General features: G+C 33.3%; 1 protein-coding gene across 2 annotated transcripts; it reads left to right on the plus strand.

The window, feature by feature from the left end:
* The first annotated feature begins 5,617 nt into the window (after positions 1 to 5,617).
* Positions 5,618 to 17,755, plus strand: LOC143063598 (mediator of RNA polymerase II transcription subunit 22-like). Of its 2 annotated transcripts, none has more exons than XM_076235818.1 (4): positions 5,618 to 5,722; positions 8,352 to 8,505; positions 11,540 to 11,620; positions 17,525 to 17,755. In XM_076235818.1, exons 2-4 carry the CDS (start codon positions 8,380 to 8,382, stop codon positions 17,741 to 17,743), a joined length of 426 nt encoding a protein of 141 aa, XP_076091933.1. In that variant the 5' UTR covers positions 5,618 to 5,722; positions 8,352 to 8,379; the 3' UTR covers positions 17,744 to 17,755. The 2 variants fall into 2 exon arrangements, with proteins under 2 accessions (XP_076091933.1, XP_076091934.1); XM_076235819.1 differs by having other exon boundaries at positions 5,626 to 5,701.
* Positions 17,756 to 21,596: the final 3,841 nt, after the last annotated feature.

Raw genomic sequence — 21,596 nt, forward strand, 5'->3', positions numbered from 1 at the left:
TTTGTTTTTATTTAAATCTTGAACAATTATATACATCTATATGTAATATATAAACAGAAAACATGGAAAGAGGTCACAGTAATTTTCTGTCACATAAGTCGAGCTTTCGACCGAGTTTGGCATAAAGGCTTCCTTTATAATAAGCTAAAAAACGGAATTAATTGAAACTCAGGAAGGCAATAGGTTGCCATTCGATTGGTGGAGAAACGTCCAACAATGAACATGTTTCAGCTTGGGTACCCCAAGGGTCTACCTTGGGTCCTATTATATTTCTCATTTATATAAATGACAAAGTTAATGATATCGAATGTGATATAAAACTTTTCGCTGATGACACCTCAATTTATATAGTGGTTGATAACGAATATGAAGCGGCAGAAAATCTAAATAAAGATATGAGAAAATACATAATTGGTCTAAGCATGTCAATTTCAACCCAAACAAAACAGAAATAATGACCATTTCAAAAAGGCACAATAAACCCCTACACCCGCCAGTGTATATGAGTAATAATAGCATAAAAGAAGTCGAGTCGCACAAGCATTTGGGAGGCCCCTCATGGGGGGGTCCTAGTAATCACATAATCACCATTTTTTTGCCAATATAATCACATAATCATTAAATATTTGCTTATCTTTAGTAATCAAATAATCATAAACTAAAAATACAGTCCTAGGTAATCAAATAATCATGAAATATTTGGCTTAATAATCAAATAATCATTAAAAAAACGGCCAAGTAATCACATAATCAAAAACCCCATGAGGGCCCTCATTTGGAGTTATTATAAATGAAGATGCCATGGAAGCTGGAATAATCATGTAAAAATGATTATTGATGAAGCTATTCCTAGATTAGGCTAGCATTATTCCGAAAGCTAAAGTTTAAACTTAAAAGGAAAAATTTAGAAACTATTTATTTATATTTCATACGCCCAGTCTTAAAATATGGGGAAATTGTCTGGGATAACATACCTGATTTTTTAAAAACATCTCTGGAAAACTTACAACTAAAAGCAGCAAGAATCGCTACAGGTGGTACTATAAATGGAAGATAACATCGAAACAGTTGCTAAACGATGAAACCGGTTGGGAAACCGTCTCCAATCTCGGCGTAATAAACATAAGTTATTAAAATTTCATCAAATGTTTCACGGAGATTGTTCCGTCTGATTATCTTTCTGTGTTAGTTCCAAATCAGAGACTAGATCTACACGACCACAGGAATAGGGGGTCTTCCAATTTACAAACTGTATATTTATGCAGAACAAGTTATTATCAAAAGTCATTTCTATACCAGTCGTAATAAACCTTTGGAACAATATTCCAGACAACATTCGTTTAAATCAGTCGGGTTTTATGAAGTATCTCTCTCAAAATATTAATAAAAAGTAAAATCACAAAAATACTGAACTTAAAGGAAAATCAATTTAAAAAGTCCATAATCACATGGCAAAATAAAAAAAAACGCATCAAAAACACACCTTTAAGGAACACGAAAAAAAAATATTTCTAAGAGGTGCACTATAAAAAAATTCTGGAACACCTAGGATTTCTTCCCACAAAATGGGAATCAATTTATCATTCCTTTAAAGGGATTTAAAAAAAAAATCTAAAATTTTCTTTTTGATATTTTTTTCTTGATCTGGAATATTTCATCACAATCTATGAAGGTTTATAAATTGAGCATGTAATACAATTAATTGCGTAAAGAAGAGTCCAGCTATCTGTCTATCAGAAAATAACAGAACTATGAACGAAAACGAATGCTATCAAAATTTTAGCTTTAGACATTAGTCATAGAAAAAGCTTCTTCAGCATTATTCATAAAATTCCATGAAGGTTCGACAAGTAGTTAATGTAATTGAGAAATAACAAAATGTAAGCCCAAACTGAGACCACTTATTAATTGCAGAAAGAAATACATTTTGTCCTTAAAATGCGGGAAAATTAAAGATATAATTGCATTATCATATTGCTCTGAATACTTTTTTGATCATAAACAGTTTCTGTACAACTTTCGTTAAAATTTCACGGAGATTCATTCAAAAGACTTTAGGGGACGACCATTTGATATTCGGGAGGGGGGGGGGATTTTCTGCACTATTGAAGCAAGATTTTTCTTTTTCATTAAAACAAGGGACTGATTACTCATTTTCACAACTATATTTATGATATTCGAAAACATACAATTTTTAAATGATTTGTTTATTATAAATAATACATGTATAGTCAAGTCATTATGTACCACTTAATTAGAATTAATCATCATCCTCTGTAGAAAGGAATCTCTTTATATTTCGAACTGCATATACATGTATTGCATACATACATGTTATTAAAGTTTGGTTGTAACTAGCCTCTTTTAAAAGTATTGGCAAACATATTTCGCCGACTGGAGCGAGGCAAAAATTTTTTTTTTGAAGGGTTTTGGAGCCACTGCAGGCTCAAGAAGCTATAGAACAAATGATGCAAAATCATGCTTTATGGGTGTTCCGAAGACCCTTTTATAATCTGAAAATGCAACGTTTTGTTTTAATAATTTTTGACAATATTTTGGTCTCAAAGCAAAATGTATAAACTGAGTGTAAGACTTAAGTTTCTAGGGACAACATCAAAAGACCAATGTGCATGATAAAGCAAACATGTAATTTACATAGTTAAGTCTGTGGCTGCTGTTTTTTAAAACTCATGATCAACTTCATAACAAAATTACTAGATTACAAAAGGACACTAACAAAATGACCAAAGACAAATAAATAAGAAACATTGATCCCGAAAAATCAGGGCTACGTCTGAGGGATACTCATACTTTCTATTAGACCTATAGCTGCTGAGTTATTTATTTTCAAGACATTGCAAGTCAGGTAATTTATTTTCTAACTACCACAGAACAAACCATTTATTTTTGTGATTATCAAGGCCAATTTATTTATTTTCAAAATCCTCCTCCCCTCCCCAGAATATCAAATGGTCGTCCCCTTATCCACATTCGGAACCGAATATTGACGCCGCTTTGTCTCGCTTTTGGGACATAAATCACAGGCTCGACAAAAATACAAACAGCATATCGAATCTGAGCAGATAGTGAATTGCTTTAAATATAAGAAAAGTACGTAGAATTCATGGCCTTCTTTTACTTTAGGGGTCCCGGTCCATAAAAGTTTGTGGTATGTAATTCTATAAAACATTAGTTTCCTATATACCTGTTCTATTAAGTGTATTTATTTTTTTTATTAATTATCCAGTCTTTTTGCTGTTTTAAGATGCATTTGCCTTTAGTAAAATGACTTAACATTCAGTTTTCTTTATTTTTTGTAATACAAAATCTGGGACCCTTAAAGTAAAGAGTGCTATAATGCCTTCTTTTACTTTAGGGATCCCACAACCTATATAAAGATTTCGTACAACTTATATAAAGATAATTTAATTGGGACCCCTAAAGTAAAAGAGTGCTATAATGCTTTCATTTACTTTAGGGGTCCCACAACCTATATACAAGCCAAAAAACATATTAAGATTATTTAATTGGGACCCCTAAAGTAAAAGAATGCTATAATGCTTTCATTTACTTAAGGGGTCCCACAACCTATATACAAACCAAAAAACATATTAAGATTATTTAATTGGGACCCCTAAAGTAAAAGAGTGCTATAATGCTTTCATTTACTTTAGGGGTCCAACAACCTATATACAAGCCAAAAAATATTAACAGTTTTAATACAACAAATTGTATATGCAAGCCAATAATATATAAACAATCAGAATATTATATACATGATATAATATATCAATTACAAAATGTATTCAAATACATATATTGTGGGACCCTCCATTTTTCAACAGTAATGTTGGGACCCCTAAAGTAAAGGAAGGTCGAATTCATAGTAGATTCAGACTTTTATAAAAGATTCCAACAAATATATTAAATGATCTATTTGAGTAAATTTAGTCCCTTAATTTTATTCAAAATTACAATCCATTAAAAAAAGAAGCACAAGGCTGATGTGGACATGCTTTGATACTATATATGCCCTTGAATTTTTACTATATAACATTTTTGTTCGCTTTCGCGTATATCGTCAGGTTATCGGAATTTCAATGGGAACTAACTGTGCACCATTTATTGCGGACCTGTTTTTGTATTGTTATGAATTAAAATTTATGAAAAAAATCTGCAAAGACCCATCAAAAATTAATAATACTTTAAGATATTTGTATGATATTTTGGCTCTCAATAATGACCACTTTAGTATGTATACTATTTATGGAAATATTCTTTAAAAAGCACAAAAATGTCAGTATTACCTCAGAAACTAACAAAACCTTTAAATAGACTTATTTAGAAGGATATAGTTACGATACTGTTGTCAGGTCATTAAAGATTGCATATTTTGGCGTTAATATGGATTCACTTATAGGGTAGTTTGCATCGGAACTAAACACATTTATTCAAAAACCAGTTGTTGGCATGACACGGGTTATGTTCTTCTCATATATTTTATGATGGTATGATACTAAACCCCTAACGGGATGGATTGTGCCTGAATTGAATCTTTCAATCAGTTTAATTGAAGTCTGGAGCTGGCATGTCAGATAACTGCTAGTATATATATAGTCTGTTGTTATTTATGTATTATTGTCATTTTATTTATTTTCTTTGGTTACATCTTCTGACATCAGACTCAAACTTCTGTTGAATTGAATTCGAAATGTGCGTATTGTTGTTATGCGTTTACTTTTCCACATTGGCTAGAGGTATAGGGGGAAGGTTGAGATCTCATAAACATGTTTAACCCCGCCGCATTTTACGCCTGCCCCAAGTCAGGAGCCTCTGGCCATTGTTAGTCTTGTATTATTTTAATTTAGTTTCTTGTGTACAATTTGGAAATTAGCATGGCGTTCATTATCACCGAACTAGTATATATTTGTTTAGGGGCCAGCTGAAGGACGCCTCCGGGTGCGGGAATTTCTCGCTACATTGAAGACCTGTTGGTGACCTTCTGCTGTTGTTTTTTCTATGGTCGGGTTGTTAATTGTCTCTTTGGCACATTCCCCATTTCCATTCTCAATTTTATTTTGACCAGTTTTTCTTATTCTATGTCGATTATTTGTTTTATTTTCAAAATTCAAGTGTACGCCCGGGCGTTTTGACGTAAACGTAGCTACGCGCATGGTATTTTTGCGCATCCCCTGTCACAGGAATATCTTGGAATGTATTATAGATTACACCGTTGTTTTTTCCGTTTAAATCTGGTTTTATACTTGTCAATTTTTGGCCCTTTATAGCTAGCTGTTCGTTGTGAGCCTAGGCTCCATGTTGAAAACCGTACTTTGACCTCAGTCCTATAGTGGTTTACTTTTACTCATACCACATCTTCGTTGTAATATATTATTATAGGTGAACATTTCGTATTTATAAATACCATAGCGCAAAAATCGGCGCAAATGGTTCTTCATTTTTCTTGAAATCATTCTATCTCCAATCAAAATCCAAAGATTTTTCAGTAAAACTGTGTATATTGTCGATGAATAAAATTCCGCTTGATTGATATAAATAATCCTTATTAACTAACAGAAGGACCGAAATGTACGTAGGGTCGAAATCATATGAAAATCTAAATCAATAAAATGTTTGATGCATTTTGGTTGAGGGAAAAAAAATAACAATCTCGTCCAACAAATCAATTTATTTGCCTGAGGTATTGTCAAGATAACAATTGGTGAGCTACCACTACTTTTTTTTTAAAGAAACAACTTTTCTTCTTAATTGAAAATATAAGTGAAAAGAAGAACGATAAAGATAGATTCATCTTTCTAGTCACAGGCACTTGTTTCTACAGTTCTATCCATATAAACAGATAAAGGTCGACTATCCATATAACTTCTATTTAGTGAAATCCCCAAAAAATTATAATTTTCTGAAACATAAAATGCATTTAAAATTTTAATTTTCTACAACATAAAATGCTAGGTCCACCCAGATACATATAATACAATTGTATTATATGTCTCTGGTCCACCCATGCCTTAAAACTTTTGCAGGTGCATAGGTTTGTCTGTACTCAGTCACAGAGTAAAATTTGTGGTGTAGATATGGCCATACATGTATTAGCCAAAAGATTATGATGAACCTTTAACCTATGTGCCATAGGGCCGATTTGGCCGATCTTGTTATGCTTCCTGTGAGTGCCAAAGATCGGCCCAGCCAAATTTTTTAATTTGGTTTAACGTCACAGCCAAACCTACGGCAAGCGACGCTGTCAAAGATGGCTGCACTGGGAAATCAGCCAATTTGGTTCCATGTGTTTCCACCAGAGGCAGAGCAGAACACGCCATTTCACGGAGACGCATCTGGACCAATCAGGATGCCAGCGAGAGATTCACCTCCTATTCTAGTATACTTTTATCTACTCTTTTCATTGGACCTGATGAAAGAATTTGTGAAGCAAACAAACAGGTACAAATTTTGAAAGATTTTTATTCAGAGATTTTTATTCTTATTATTCATCTTTCACCGATTTCTAGTTTCGGAACCAAAGGGAAAGTTTATTGCAGGAAAAATGATCGATTATTTTTAATTATTGAAAAAAAAACCAAAAAAAACAACAAATTTAACACAAGGACTGAGTCAATGAAAACAAAAGTTTTTTCAAGGGAAGAATGAGTGATAATATTCGATAAATTGAATAAAATATGTTTTTGGATGGGTTTTCACTTATATGACAACATAGAATAATTTGTGTCAGCTAAAATTATTCTTTTATTAAAGATTCTTTTTGAAGGACATAAAACTTGGCAAACAGGAAAGACAGTTGGCATTAGGATTATTTCCTCCGGGCATAGTCTACATGTAGACTTAAAAAGGTGCTTTTTCTTAAAAAAAAAAAAAAAATTACTTAATTGAACATAAACTCTCAATTACAATCATTACAATTTTCAGATATGCTTCAGACCTGTATGACAGAACTTGACTCCAGACTGGTAGATTTTCCAGGAAATGTCAGTGGAGAAAAGAAGGAAAGCTAAAAATTTCCGAGCTCAAGGCTTTTTTAGGCGTCCTTTTCAATATGAGATTAAATAGGAAAAGTTCAATAAAAGAGTATTGGAATCGAAAAAACATGTCTCAATCTACGCCATGGTTTAGAATGATTTTTGCCCACAATCGGTTTCAAAATGTTTTGAGATTCTTGCATATATTGTAGACTGTAAAAAGATCCCGGCAAGAAATAACCAAAACTAAAATCCGGCTTCAAGAATTAAACCATTAATTTACTTTGTAAATCGTAAATTTCTGTATTACTAAAGGCCGAGACGGGAGTTGTCAGTCGACGAGACGTTGGTCGGAACAATGGGTAAAACGGCAATGTTGCAATACATTCCGAGCAAAAGATCCCCATGATCCCTCTTTGGAATAAAATTCTGGGTTCTCGCGGAAGCTGTTACGGGGTATGTTTTACAAATGCACATTTATCTCGGCAAAACTTTTGAACCCCTTCTCCCTGCTGGTATATTACAAGGAACAAACGTGGTAATTAAATTGTTACAATCTGCTGATCAGCTTAATAAATGGTATCATGTTTTTACAGACAATTTCTTCTCATCCTTAAATCTTGCAAGAACACTCCTTGTTCAGAGAACCCATCTTACAGGCACTTTACGAAAAAATCGACCCATGCCTAACATGATTAAGAACAGTAATCCCGATCCCGGACAGACATCTTATGCTAGACAGGGAAACATACTGTTGTGCTCTTTCCGAGACCAGAATCGACGTTAGCAGGTAAAACTAGTGTCTACGTATTATAGCGCTGCCCGGGCAATGAATGCAAAACCACTTATCGTTAACGCCTATAACAACTTCATGGGCGGTGTTGACCTTTCGGATCAAATGATGGCATTTTATAACGATCACAGAAAACAAACCAAAGTCTGGAAAAAAATTATATTACACATGTTTCACAGAATACTGCTTAACTCTTACATCCTGTATTATCAGCACACATCCCATAACCCAATATTATCAAGATTTGAATTCGTGAAACAAGTCATGGAAGGGCTCACCGAGGAACATCTATCAAATAGACAGCAGAATCCTGGACAAAGACAAAAAATACGAAAGGTAAGGAAAGGAAAGAAAAAGACTGTACTGTGTGTTCCGACAGGAAAAACAGCAGACGAAGAAGAGCAAGGACCGAGTGTTCACGTTACGAGAAGGGAGTAATCACAAACATTCCTGGCACTCAAGGGGTTAATTGATAATATTGTATAATGTAAATGACACACTTTGACGCAGTGGTAGAATCTATATTTATCCTATATTTTCAAAATTATAATAACAATTTCTTGCAGTTATATGGTTGTTTGAAATAGATACATCATGTCTCAACCTCAAAGAGCAATATCACAGACTAAAGAGGCTTTGTTGAAAACCTACCACAAAAAGTTAAAGGATGATATCAGGTCTATGTTTGATAACTTTACAGAAATAATACGACTAGCTAGGGTGAGTGTACCAAACATACAGATTTTGTTTATAAGATGACAATTTTGAAATTTATGTTAGTACAGATATTTTACTTTTTCAGCTTATCTCAGAAAGTTAATTGTGATCAAGTAGATTGTTTACATGACAATGATGTAAATTTTTCATAACAATTAATGTACTATATTTTTAAAATAAAAAAAAAGAATATTTTTTCCCCTTCCTTTCAGTAAAGTGTAATACTTATCATATAAGAAAGAAGATGTGGTATAATTGCCAATGCGACAACTCTCCACAAGAGACCAAAAGACACAGAAATCAACAACTATAGGTAATCATGGTAATCGTACAGACTTCAACAATGAGCAACACCCATATTGCATAGTCAGCTATAAAAAGCCCCGAAAAGACAAATGTAAAACAATTCAAATGAGAAAACTAATGACCTAATACGCTTTATATATATATATATATAATATACAGGTCATGTTTATATGTACTTTAACCTAAATAACCTATAATTGTTAACTTTTTATTTGACCGCAAAAATTTTAACTTTTCGTCATATATTGCTATCACGTTGGCCTCGTCGTCGTCTTGCGTCGTCATCGTCCGAATACTTTTAGTTTTCGCACTCTAACTTTAGTAAAAGTGAATAGAAATCTATGAAATTTCAACACAAGGTTTATGACCACAAAAGGAAGGTTGGGATTGATTTTGGGAGTTTTGGTTCCAACAGTTTAGGAATTAGGGGCCAAAAAAGGGCCAAATAAGCATTTTCTTGGTTTTCGTACAATAACTTTTTTAATTAGTATAAGTAAATTGAAATCTATGAAATTTAAACACAAGGTTTATGACCATAAAAGGAAGGTTGGGTTTGATTTTGGGAGGTTTGGTCCCAACAGTTTAGGAATAAGGGGCCCAAAGGGTCCAAAATTGAACTTTGTTTGATTTCATCAAAAATTGAATAATTGGGGTTCTTTGATATGCCGAATCTAACTGTGTATGTAGATTCCTAATTTTTGGTCCCGTTTTCAAATTGGTCTACATTAAGGTCCAAAGGGTCCAAAATTAAATAAGTTTGATTTTAACAAAAATTGAATCCTTGGGGTTCTTTGATATGCTGAATCTAAAAATGTACATAGATTTTTGATTATTGGTCCAGTTTTCAAGTTGGTCCAAATCGGGGTCCAAAATTAAACTTTGTTTGATTTCATCAAAAATTGAATAATTGGGGTTCTTTGATATGCCAAATCTAACTGTTTATGTAGATTCTTAATTTTTGGTCCCATTTTCAAATTGGTCTACATTCATGACATTAAAGTCCAAAGGGTCCAAAATTAAACTAAGTTTGATTTTAACAAAAATTGAATTCTTGGGCTTTTTTGATATGCTGAATCTAAACATATACTTAGATTTAGACTTGGAGTTTTCAAGTTGGTTCAAATCAGGATCCAAAATTATTATATTAAGTATTGTGCAATAGCAAGAAATTTTCAATTGCACAGTATTCAGCAATAGCAAGAAATCTTCAATTGCACAGTATTGTGCAATAACAAGAAATTTTCAATTGCACAGTATTGTGCAATAGCAAGAAATCTTCAATTGCACAGTATTGTGCAATAGCAAATATTTTCAATTGCACAGTATTGTGCAATAGCAAGAAATATCTAATTGCACAATATTGTGCAATAGCAAGAAATTTTCAATTGGAGTTATCTTTCTTTGTCCAGAATAGTAGTTGAATCAACTTAAATCATTGTTTTATACAATATACAATGTATATTCACTTTTACTACCAACTGATAAATTAAAACAATCTTTACCCTTCAGTGAAAACAAGCACTTTATTTTACATTTTAATATTTTATGCTGTATTTAAATTAGTAGTTATTGTTGCAAACTCCATTAGGAATTTGAATTGAGATCAGTTTTGGAAAAAGGGAAAGGGGGATGCGAAAAAAAAATGGGGGGGGGGGGGGCTAAATTTTTCTCATTTCAGATTTCATAAATAAAAAGAAAATTTCTTCAAACATTTTGAGAGGATTAATATTCAACAGCATAGTGAATTGCTCAAAGGCAAAAAAAATATTTTAAGTTCATTAGACCACATTCATTCTGTGTCAGAAACCTATGCTGTGTCAACTATTTAATCACAATCCAAATTTAGAGCTGAATCCAGCTTAAATGTTGTGTCCATACTTGCCCCAACTGTTCAGGGTTCAACCTCTGCGGTCATATATAGCTGCGCCCTGCGGAGCATCTGGTTATATATTGTTACTTGGATGGAGAGTTGTCTCATTGACACTCATACCACATCTTATTATTTTTATTTACTTGATGATGTGATTTGTAGAAATATAAAAATTGTATGATTTTAATTTTCATTTCAAGATTTGAATGGTCTTCCTTTGTCTTCTTGATTTTTTTACTTTCATTTAAAAAATTGAATATTCTCCCCTTAATCTTCTCAAAATAATTTACTTATACAATAAAAAATACTTGTTAATGTACTACATCATCATGAACAAGTATTTTTTTGTTAAAACCCCTTGAATACTCGAGTTTTGAAAGGTCAAAATATGCCTATATAACTTTTCAGTCTTTGCATAAGAATCTGAAAAACATTTGTAAATAGATTCAATTATATATACATGTAGTCATGTACACCACTGTAGAACATATGACAATCAATTTACCTTTTCAGACTGTAAAGGACTATGGGTAATCTCATTGTTTGTACATCAAGTTAAAAATAACCTTTTAAATCAATCACAACATTTTGGTGTATGCGTTCGAAAAAGTACCCAAAATCCATTAGATTCTGAAACAGTGAATTACAAACAATAGAAACTAGTTCAAAATCTTATATAGAAATTGTTGAACAAGTATAAACACTACTATCTGTAATCAGATATATTAATCTTTTTCAATGGAATTTTTAAATTGAAATTAAGAAAGGAATATCAAGGACAAAAAAGAAAGTGTTGATGTTTTTAGATACATGTATCGGGTTATATTTATTTAATCTTGAGCATAACATATGCATTGGCAGGTAGAAGAAGATTCCCAGATTGCAAAGATGACTCAGACAGAGCAGGACCAGTATGAAATGCAAGTCAGAGCTTCTAACATAGTAAGTTTACCAATAAATTGTACATACTGTAACAAAATGGGGGTTCTTTGAAATGGAACTTGTTTTCCCTAAAATTGTGTGATGATGTTGTTAAAACCTTACCGGTTATTGACTGTTTTTATTTTATATTTCTTGTACAACTTTGTGTAAACATTGTTAACTTTTTATTATTCTTAACGTCCATGTTTTGAATTTATATTCGGAACTCCCCTCGATTGTTCATGTCAAATGAAGTACATAAACGTTTACCAATCGTTCCGAACATTATTTTGGTAATTACCAATTCCGGTTTTGGTAGTTTAGGTATTTTTCACCACTGATAAATGGTAAAAATGGTAAGCCGAAATGGTAAATGGTAAACCATTTTGGTAATGGTTTACCGAAGTATAAATACGGTGGAGAAAACCGATAAGACTTCAGTACGACTTTACCCTGGGCAAGTGACACACGCTAATTCCAAGCGATTAAATAATCAGAAATAACCAGACTATTTCCGTATAATGTTGGCTTGTTAGTTCCATAACAAGTTGTATTTAGAGAATTACTTCTCGAGAGAAACGTTATCAGTTTTGACATTGAATTTCCGTTACCATTTGCCGATTACCAAACTATCTTGTTCGTAAACTTTCTAGGTATTTATGTATTATAGTTCCGCTATCCATTTTCTTTACGATATTCTAATAAAGTAAGGTATTTATTTGTTAAACTAGAATACTGTTACTTAAGTTATTTATTATGTCTACGAATTGCTGATATTTATTGCACGTATAAAATACAAGTTGATTTTTATTCGACGAGTCTGTTATTCTTACAAAAACCTAAACGGAACCAAACTAAGATCTATCAGAATACCACAACGTACCACAAAACCTATACAGAACCAACTGTAGATCTACCCGAATACCACGATACTAGAGAACCACGTTACCAAAGAAGAGTCGCCTGTTATAACTTTAGTTCATATATTCCATTCTTATAGCAACACACTAAGGGTTCTTATATTCATAGTTAACACCAAAGCTTGACCGCTCAGTTATCGTTACAGTGGTGGCAGCGGAGGCACGTACCTACAATTTTTTTTTTATTCTTTCAATAAGTTTAATAAAATTTAAGATCAGGCAAAAAAAAAATAGATATAAGTAAAATGGATAGCGCGGAAAATAGATTTGAAACACCTAGGTTAACTGCCCAGGGTAGACCAGTACTCCCCCGATCTCGGTCCTGTGAAACTTTCCATGATCTGACGCCGACCGGAGAGATACATGTAAGCATAAGAGTGAACCAAGATCAATGGCCCTCACAAGAGAATACAGATAGATACGAAAAGGATGGTATACACCATACTGACAAAAGGCCATTGTCAGGAGGTCTATCACCATCAACGAAAGTGGCCATTGACCAAGCGAAAAATAAGGAAGTTTCAAATAGGGCAACGGTTGTGCATTTGAAACCAAATGCGACGTGGCCGGTAAAACAGAATCTTGGTGAAGAGTCAAGCACTCTTTATAACCATGCTGCCAGGTCTAGGTATGGGTATTGGAGTCAGAAAGCAGAGGGTTCTACTATAGCAGCGGATACTGTTATAGCAGAGGGTTATGCTGAAGCAGAGGGTACTGCTGAGGCAAAGGGTTCTGCTGAGGGAGACTCCGGGAATACAAGACGAGGCGCAACGTCTTGTGAATCCAGATGGGATTCGGGAGATTTACCTAGGACTTTGGACCGGGGCGTACTCCATAATATGGGGGCAACGTACCAAGCATTACCTTTGACGTCCCGCGGACGATTCAGAGTTGGGGTTAACAGGACCGACCATGAACACCGTACTGATGAAATGACCAGTAATTTAAATTATTCTGGCATTAGCAATAAACCAATTTTTGACCATGATTATGATATAAACTTACAAAATACAAACTACTACAAAAAGAAACCAGTGCTTTATGATGGAGAGACTAATTGGGAAGACTATTTAGTTCAGTTTGAATTAATTGCAGCAATTAATAAATGGTCTGACCTAGAGAAAGCTTTAGAATTAGCTACTAGCTTAAGAGGTACCGCCCAAAGTATTTTAACCAATTTAAAACCAGAGATGCGGACCAATTTTGTACAACTGACTGCAGCTTTAGCGTCACGTTTTCAACCAGAAAACCAAGCAGAAATGTACCGGGCGCAAATGAAAAGTAAAATACGCGGTCGCACGGAACAAATACCTGTATTAGGCCAAGACATAAAACGCCTTGTAAGATTAGCGTATCCATCAGCTCCAATGGAAGTTAGGGATTATTTAGCACGTGATTGTTTTATTGATTCTCTAAATGATGCTGACATGGAATGGGCTATTTTCCAGGCCAAAGCAAAAAATATTGATAACGCCATTCAAGTAGCTCTGGAGTATGAAGCCTTCCAAAACAATAGACGTAAATTACGACACTAAGCCAGTCCGTGCTGTAAATAAATATATAATAATTTTGATTTAGATAGGGATTTGTCTGAACAATTTGATGACATTTCAGGTCGTCTTTCAAAAATTTAATATAACAGAAATAACAATTTTTAATTCCAAGAAATAAAAGTGGTAGACCAAATGACTGGTCGGGGAAACTATTAGTAACTGAAACTGAGTACCAAGTTTTAGCTGAGACTAATTATGATTTATAGGAGAGTCCAATAATTTTGAAAAATTGAGTCAGATAAATATATATACTGATAGTTTATATGTAATTGTCAATGTTTTTGACATAGAATTAAATTGTTTGATTGATACCAGGTCCATTGTATGTGGGTAGTTTTTTTTTATTATTTGTTATTCATCCATGAATAATACCATGTCCAAGATTGTGAAGACAGTGTTAACCGATACACGTAGTGGGATACCCCTGCATGACTAATGGAAGCGTAGTTATGACGATGGGGACTGCTGTATTACCAACACAGTCTGATAAATAATCGGTATCGTGTCTCATTATTGCTGACATAGATATACTTGTACCAATGATTATTGAGTTTGATTTTTTAAAAATAAAAGTCCATGTGTATATTGGATAAGGGAAAGAGTTTTTTTTTTAAGTGTCAATTTATTTCAGATTTTTATTGATATTGTTAACATTTATTGATTGTTGTGTAATATGTAATTTGTTTTCAGCAAAATTATTTGTAAAATAGCGCTATATGAACATTTGTCCCGCAGAGAATATTTGATGGTGCTCTATAAACATTTGTCAGAATACACAGAATTATTTCTGATGCGAGAACATGCATAACGAGAAGAAGAAGTGTTGCTGCTTAATGAACATTCGTCTAGAACGTCATGTGAAGAAGATTTGTCAGTGCTCTATATAAACATTTGTTAAAATAAGCAGAACTCGTATTCTATGAACTTTCGTAATGAGAAGAAGATGTGTTGGTGTTTTATGAACATTTGTCGTCAAGTGAAGAAGATATGTCTGTGTTCTATAAACATTCGTTGAAATAAACAGAACTCGTTTTTATGAACAATCATTATGGGAAGAAGAGATGTTGCATGGTGCTATATGAACATTTACAAAACTAAAGGATCATAAAGAACTGTGCGGGAGTCAACTTTGCGGGAAGACGAAAATGAACAATGAAAACTCAGAAGATTGTATTATATTTCTGTTTGATCAAATATTGTTTTATTATTTTGAATATGTATGTTATAGAATATTTTAAATGAAAAATATTGGAGAACTTGTTTTAAATTTTAGGGAATGGCTATTCATGTTTGAGGGCAAACATTATTTTTCAAAGGTGGGGAGAGTGTAACAAAATGGGGGTTCTTTGAAATGGAACTTGTTTTCCCTAAAATTGTGTGATGATATTGTTAAAACCTTACCGGTTATTGACTGTTTTTATTTTATATTTCTTGTACAACTTTGTGTAAACATTGTTAACTTTTTATTATTCTTAACGTCCATGTTTTGAATTTATATTCGGAACTCCCCTCGATTGTTCATGTCAAATGAAGTACATAAACGTTTACCAATCGTTCCGAACATTATTTTGGTAATTACCAATTCCGGTTTTGGTAGTTAAGGTATTTTTCACCACTGATAAATGGTAAAAATGGTAAGCCGAAATGGTAAATGGTAAACCATTTTGGTAATGGTTTACCGAAGTATAAATACGGTGGAGAAAACCGATAAGACTTCAGTACGACTTTACCCTGGGCAAGTGACACACGCTAATTCCAAGCGATTAAATAATCAGAAATAACCAGACTATTTCCGTATAATGTTGGCTTGTTAGTTCCATAACAAGTTGTATTTAGAGAATTACTTCTCGAGAGAAACGTTATCAGTTTTGACATTGAATTTCCGTTACCATTTGCCGATTACCAAACTATCTTGTTCGTAAACTTTCTAGGTATTTATGTATTATAGTTCCGCTATCCATTTTCTTTACGATATTCTAATAAAGTAAGGTATTTATTTGTTAAACTAGAATACTGTTACTTAAGTTATTTATTATGTCTACGAATTGCTGATATTTATTGCACGTATAAAATACAAGTTGATTTTTATTCGACGAGTCTGTTATTCTTACAAAAACCTAAACGGAACCAAACTAAGATCTATCAGAATACCACAACGTACCACAAAACCTATACAGAACCAACTGTAGATCTACCCGAATACCACGATACTAGAGAACCACGTTACCAAAGAAGAGTCGCCTGTTATAACTTTAGTTCATATATTCCATTCTTATAGCAACACACTAAGGGTTCTTATATTCATAGTTAACACCAAAGCTTGACCGCTCGGTTATCGTTACAATACTGTGGATTCACTTAATTTTAAAAAGTGTGTGGATTAAGGATTTAAGGTGGTACCTAACACTACAGGGAGATAACTCTGTAAAATCAGCTAAACGTTTTAATTACGTTGTGTTTATGGTAAGGAAATATTAAGCTTCTTAATGATCAAAATAAGTGTTTGTCAAACTGTTATATAACCAGTGTATTTTTTCTGATAAAACGGTTGGTTCAAATTTTTTGAAATCTTTATATTTTTGTCAAAGGGTCAAAGTAAATACTTTGTCAAAATTTTATGAAAATTAAACGAGCCAAATTAATTTTTGTTAAGGTGTTGGGTACCACCTTAAGAGATATTTAATTTGAAAATTTGACAAATTTTCAATACAAGTGTTTAGATAATTATGAATCCATAGTCAACAGTTGTTAGTGTTCGTAAGCAAAAATCAGCCAATATTTTTTGAATTACAGCTTTGTAGAAGTTACTTACATTTGATACATACACATCTGAATTATAAAGATGTAAAATGAAGTTATTCTAAATATAGCCATGATGTTCAAGACAAAATATTTTAAGTATTGAAATGTTCATTTCTACTCTGATTTATTCACTGCCATGACTGTACGGGTATTAATTGTATTTAAAAGTTCAAATTGGAATGAAAATAAAAAAAAAATTGTGAAAAAATGATACCTTAAAATTTTTGTAAGTACAATTCCTGCATTATCCCAAAATTAGATACTTACACTTATAAGTCAACTGTGAATATGTCTTTGTTTTGGCTAGGTCTCACCAGCAAGAATTAAAGATATTGCCAGAAGTGTATGAGATATAAACTTAACCAAATATTATAACCAATACAGAGGTTGACATGCAACATTTTTTAATGTAGTCAAAGAGTGAAATCTTTGACACATTCTGTATTTTTATTCTCAATTTGAAAGCTCAAAAATAGCCAGATTTAGCTGTCCAACATTTCTCCTGTAACTTTTCTCAATTCGCCTATAACTTCAAATCATAAAGACATCCCTGCAGAAGGGAAAATCCTCAACAGAATTTAGGCAGATGATACAATCGGTAAGATGTACATTTACTAAATTGAAATTTCTAATTGTTTTTTTTTTTGCAGGGAAGGGCAGGAGAATCTCTAATGAAGCTGGTATCAGATCTCAAACAGTTCCTTGTATTAAATGACTTTCCATCAGTGAATGAGTCCATTACGACTAACACCCAACTGTATAAAAACATACAAAGTGAATGTGACAAAACATTGATGAACTTAAAGGACGAGATGTCTGTTGAACTCTTTGAACTAGAAGATGAATATTATTCGTCATCTTATAAATGAATTTAAAATAGATTTTCGTCTTTTGTTTTGATATCTTCTGTTATATATAGATAATTGTTAATTCGGAAATTATTGTGTGCAGTTATTATTGCGATTGTCAGTGGCGGATCCAGAACTTTTCATAAGGGAGGGGCCAACTGACTGAGCTCAGAAGGGGGGGCTCCAGTCATGCTTCTGTGATTCCCTATAAAATCAACCAAATTTTTCCAACGAAAAGGGGGGGGGGGGGGCGATAAAGAGAAAAATCCTGTTTAATTCATCTAAAAAAATTCAAAATGCGAGTTGAAATTATTGCGATTATAACCTGGTCGCTTTTTTGGCAAAAATAAAAACATCACAATAATTTCTGAATTTTCAATATCAGAAAAAAAAATTATGCAGCTATTTTGGTAAGTGATACATCATTTGTACATGGTCGATAGTGTGCATCCAAAACAAAAATTGCTCCCTGACCACTCAGTAAGAATAAGAAGATATGAAATGATTGTCAATAAACGATTAGTTAACCATGTTTAAAACAACTATAGTTCAATGTACAACCTTCAACAATGAGCAAAACCCATAGAACCTTGTGGCATTCTACTGATCAGTTTATTTTTCTGTTTTATGCTATTATCTCATCAATCTTGATTCATATAAACTTAAAAAACTTGACCTGTAAGCTAGTATCCCACTTACACATATTTATGTGAGTCACAGAAACAAATAATTAAGACTGATGCAATCAAAGAAATACATGTTCCTAGGGTATCGATTTTGGTAAATTTAAAATTTTGTGCGCAACTCAAACATTTTTTTTTCATTTAATAAATTATATTTTTGTCGAGCCTGCAACTTTTGTTGCAGAAAGCTCGACATAGGGATAGTGATCCGGCGGCGGTGTTAGCTCACTTCTTAAAAGCTATATATTTTAGAAGGTGGAAGACCTGGATGCTTCATATTTTGTATATAGATGCCTCATGTTACAAAGTTTCCGTCAGTCACATGTCCATTGTCCTTGACCTCATTTTCATGGTTCAGTGACCACTTGAAAAAAAAGTTCAGATTTTTTGTAATGTTAAATTCTCTCTTACTGTAAGTAATAGGATAACTATATTTAGTATGTGCGTACCTTGCAAGGTCCTCATGCCCGTCAGACAATTTTCACTTGACCTCGACCTCATTTCATGGATCAGTGAACAAGGTTAAGTTTTGGTGGTCAAGTCCATATCTCAGATACTATAAGCAATAGGTCTAGTATATTCGGTGTATGGAAGGACTGTAAGGTGTACATGTCTAACTGGCAGGTGTCATCTGACCTTGACCTCATTTTCATGGTTTAGTGGTTATAGTTAAGTTTTTGTGTTTTGGTCTGTTTTTCTCATACTTTATGCAATAGGTTTACTATATTTGTTGTATGGAATGATTGTAAGGTGTACATGTCTAGCGGGCAGATGTCATCTGACCTTGACCTCATTTTCATGGTTCAGTGGTTATAGTTAAGTTTTTGTGTTTTGGTCTGTTTTTCTCATACTTTATGCAATAGGTTTACTATATTTGTTGTATGGAATGATTGTAAGGTGTACATGTCTAGCAGGCAGATGTCATCTGACCTTGACCTCATTTTCATGGTTCAGTGGTCAAAGTTAAGTTTTTGAGTTTTGGTCTTTTTATCTAATACTATATGTCATAGGTCAACTATATTTGGTGTACGGAAATATTTTATGATCTTTATGTCAGTCTTGCAGGTTTTATTGTCGAGCCTGCAACTTTTGTTGCAGAAAGCTCGACAAAGGGATAGTGATCCGGCGGCGGCGGAGGCGATAGCTAACTTCTTAAAAGGTTTATATTTTCGAAGGTGAAAGACCTGGATGCTTCATACTTTGTATATAGATGCCTCATGTTACGAAGTTTCCGTCAGTCCCATGTCCAATGTCCTTGACCTCATTTTCATGGTTCAGTGACCACTTGAAAAAAAAGTTAAGAATTTTTGTAATGTTGAATTCTCTCTTATTATAAGTAATAGGATAACTATATTTGGTATGTGCGTACCTTGCAAGGTCCTCATGCCCGTCAGACAGTTTTCACTTGACCTCAACCTCATTTCATGGATCAGTGAACAAGGTTAAGTTTTGGTGGTCAAGTCCATATCTCAGATACTATAAGCAATAGGTCTAGTATATTTGGTGTATGGAAGGACTGGAAGGTGTACATGTCCAACTGGCAGGTGTCATCTGACCTTGACCTCATTTTCATGGTTCAGTGGTTATAGTTAAGTTTTTGTGTTTTGGTCTATTTTTCTCATATTATATGCCAAAGGTCAACTATATTTGGTGTATTGAAATATATTATGATCTTTATGTCAGTCTCGCAGGTTTTATTTGACCATGACCTCAATTGCACGGTTCATTGGACAGTGTTAAGTTTTTGTGTTTTGGTCTATTTTTCTTAAACTATAAGTAATAGGTCAACTATATAAGTTGTATGGAAGCATTGTTAGCTGTACATGTCTGCCTGGCATGGTTCATCTGACCTTGACCTCATTTTCATGGTTCATTGGTCTTTCTTTAACTATCTTGTTTAATGTTAAGTTTATGTGACAGTTGTAATAACGCTTTATACTTAGGACTATCAACATAATATCAATGATTAGTAAAGAAGGTGAGACATTTCAGTGTGTGCACTCTTGTTTGTATTTACAAAAAAATATCTTATAACTATGCTATTTTCAAAATGGCAGCCAAGAAACTTTAACAAGAATGTGTTCATAGTACATGGATCTCCCACTTACACTATCATTTTCTATGTTCAGTGGACTGTGAAATTGGGACCAAAACTCTAATTTGGCTTTACATTAGAAAGATCATACCATAGGGAACATGTGTACATAGTTTCAAGTTGGACTTCAACTTCATCAAAAACTTCATCAAAAACTACCTTGACCAAAAACTTAACCTGAAGCAAGGCAGATGGATCTACAAAAGAATGAACAATTTGAAAAAAATAATGCCCTTAACATGCTTAAGTGGAGCATAAAAAGAAAGCTGATAAATATGACACCAGAAATCGTCTACCTAGCTAGATATCAATTTTCATTTAAATCTTAGTAGTTTGAATGTTATCATAAAACATATCAATTTTAATTGGTTTTTAGGACCAGAAACAAAAAATATCTTATAACACTAAATATTAAAAAGAAGATGTAGTATGATTGCCAATGAGACAACTCTTCAAAAGAGACCAAAATGACACAGAAATTAACAACTAAAGTTTGTCATAACAAATGTCATTTCTTACTTCAATATTTAGTTAGTTTAATCATGCCCTCTGTTTCTCAGATAAAAAATGTGGTTGAAATTGAGACAATTCTGTCAATTTTCACCGAAACATCCATGCTCTATTTGCAGTGTAAATATTTCTCAGATACTATAAGCAATAGGGCCATTACAATCAGTGTATTGAATGATTGTTAGCCTGTCTGGCAAGTTTCATATCTTTACCTTATTTTTATGGTTCATTGGTCAGTGTTAAGTTTTTATGATTTTGTCAGTTTCTCGGATTCTATAATTAGTAGGTCAACAACATTTGGTGTACGGAATGATGGTAAGGTTTACACATCTGCCTGGCAGGATTCGTATGGCCGTGACCTCATTTTCATGGTTCATTGTGGGAAGTTTTTTTGTGGTTTTGTCTGTTTCTCCATTACTATAAGCAGGCATCAAGGTGTGGGAGTTTCTCGCTGCACTGAAGACCCTTTGGTGGCCTTCGACTGTTGTCTGCTCTTTGATCGAGTTGTCGTCTCTTTGACACATTCCCCATTTCCATTCTCAATTTTATGACCTTGGAGCCACTGTATTTAGTGTATTGAATATTT

The sequence above is a fragment of the Mytilus galloprovincialis genome, chromosome 2 (genome assembly GCF_965363235.1).
Source record: "Mytilus galloprovincialis chromosome 2, xbMytGall1.hap1.1, whole genome shotgun sequence".
Lineage (NCBI taxonomy): Eukaryota > Metazoa > Mollusca > Bivalvia > Mytilida > Mytilidae > Mytilus > Mytilus galloprovincialis.

Excerpts from the sequence above, each read along its gene's own strand:
- LOC143063598 (XM_076235818.1), top strand. The coding sequence starts at position 8,380 with ATGTCTCAACCTCAAAGAGCAATATCACAGACTAAAGAGGCTTTGTTG. Across the intron at positions 8,506-11,539 it reads AAATAATACGACTAGCTAGG|GTAGAAGAAGATTCCCAGAT; the intron begins GTGAGTGTACCA and ends ATGCATTGGCAG. Across the intron at positions 11,621-17,524 it reads AAGTCAGAGCTTCTAACATA|GGAAGGGCAGGAGAATCTCT; the intron begins GTAAGTTTACCA and ends TTTTTTTTGCAG.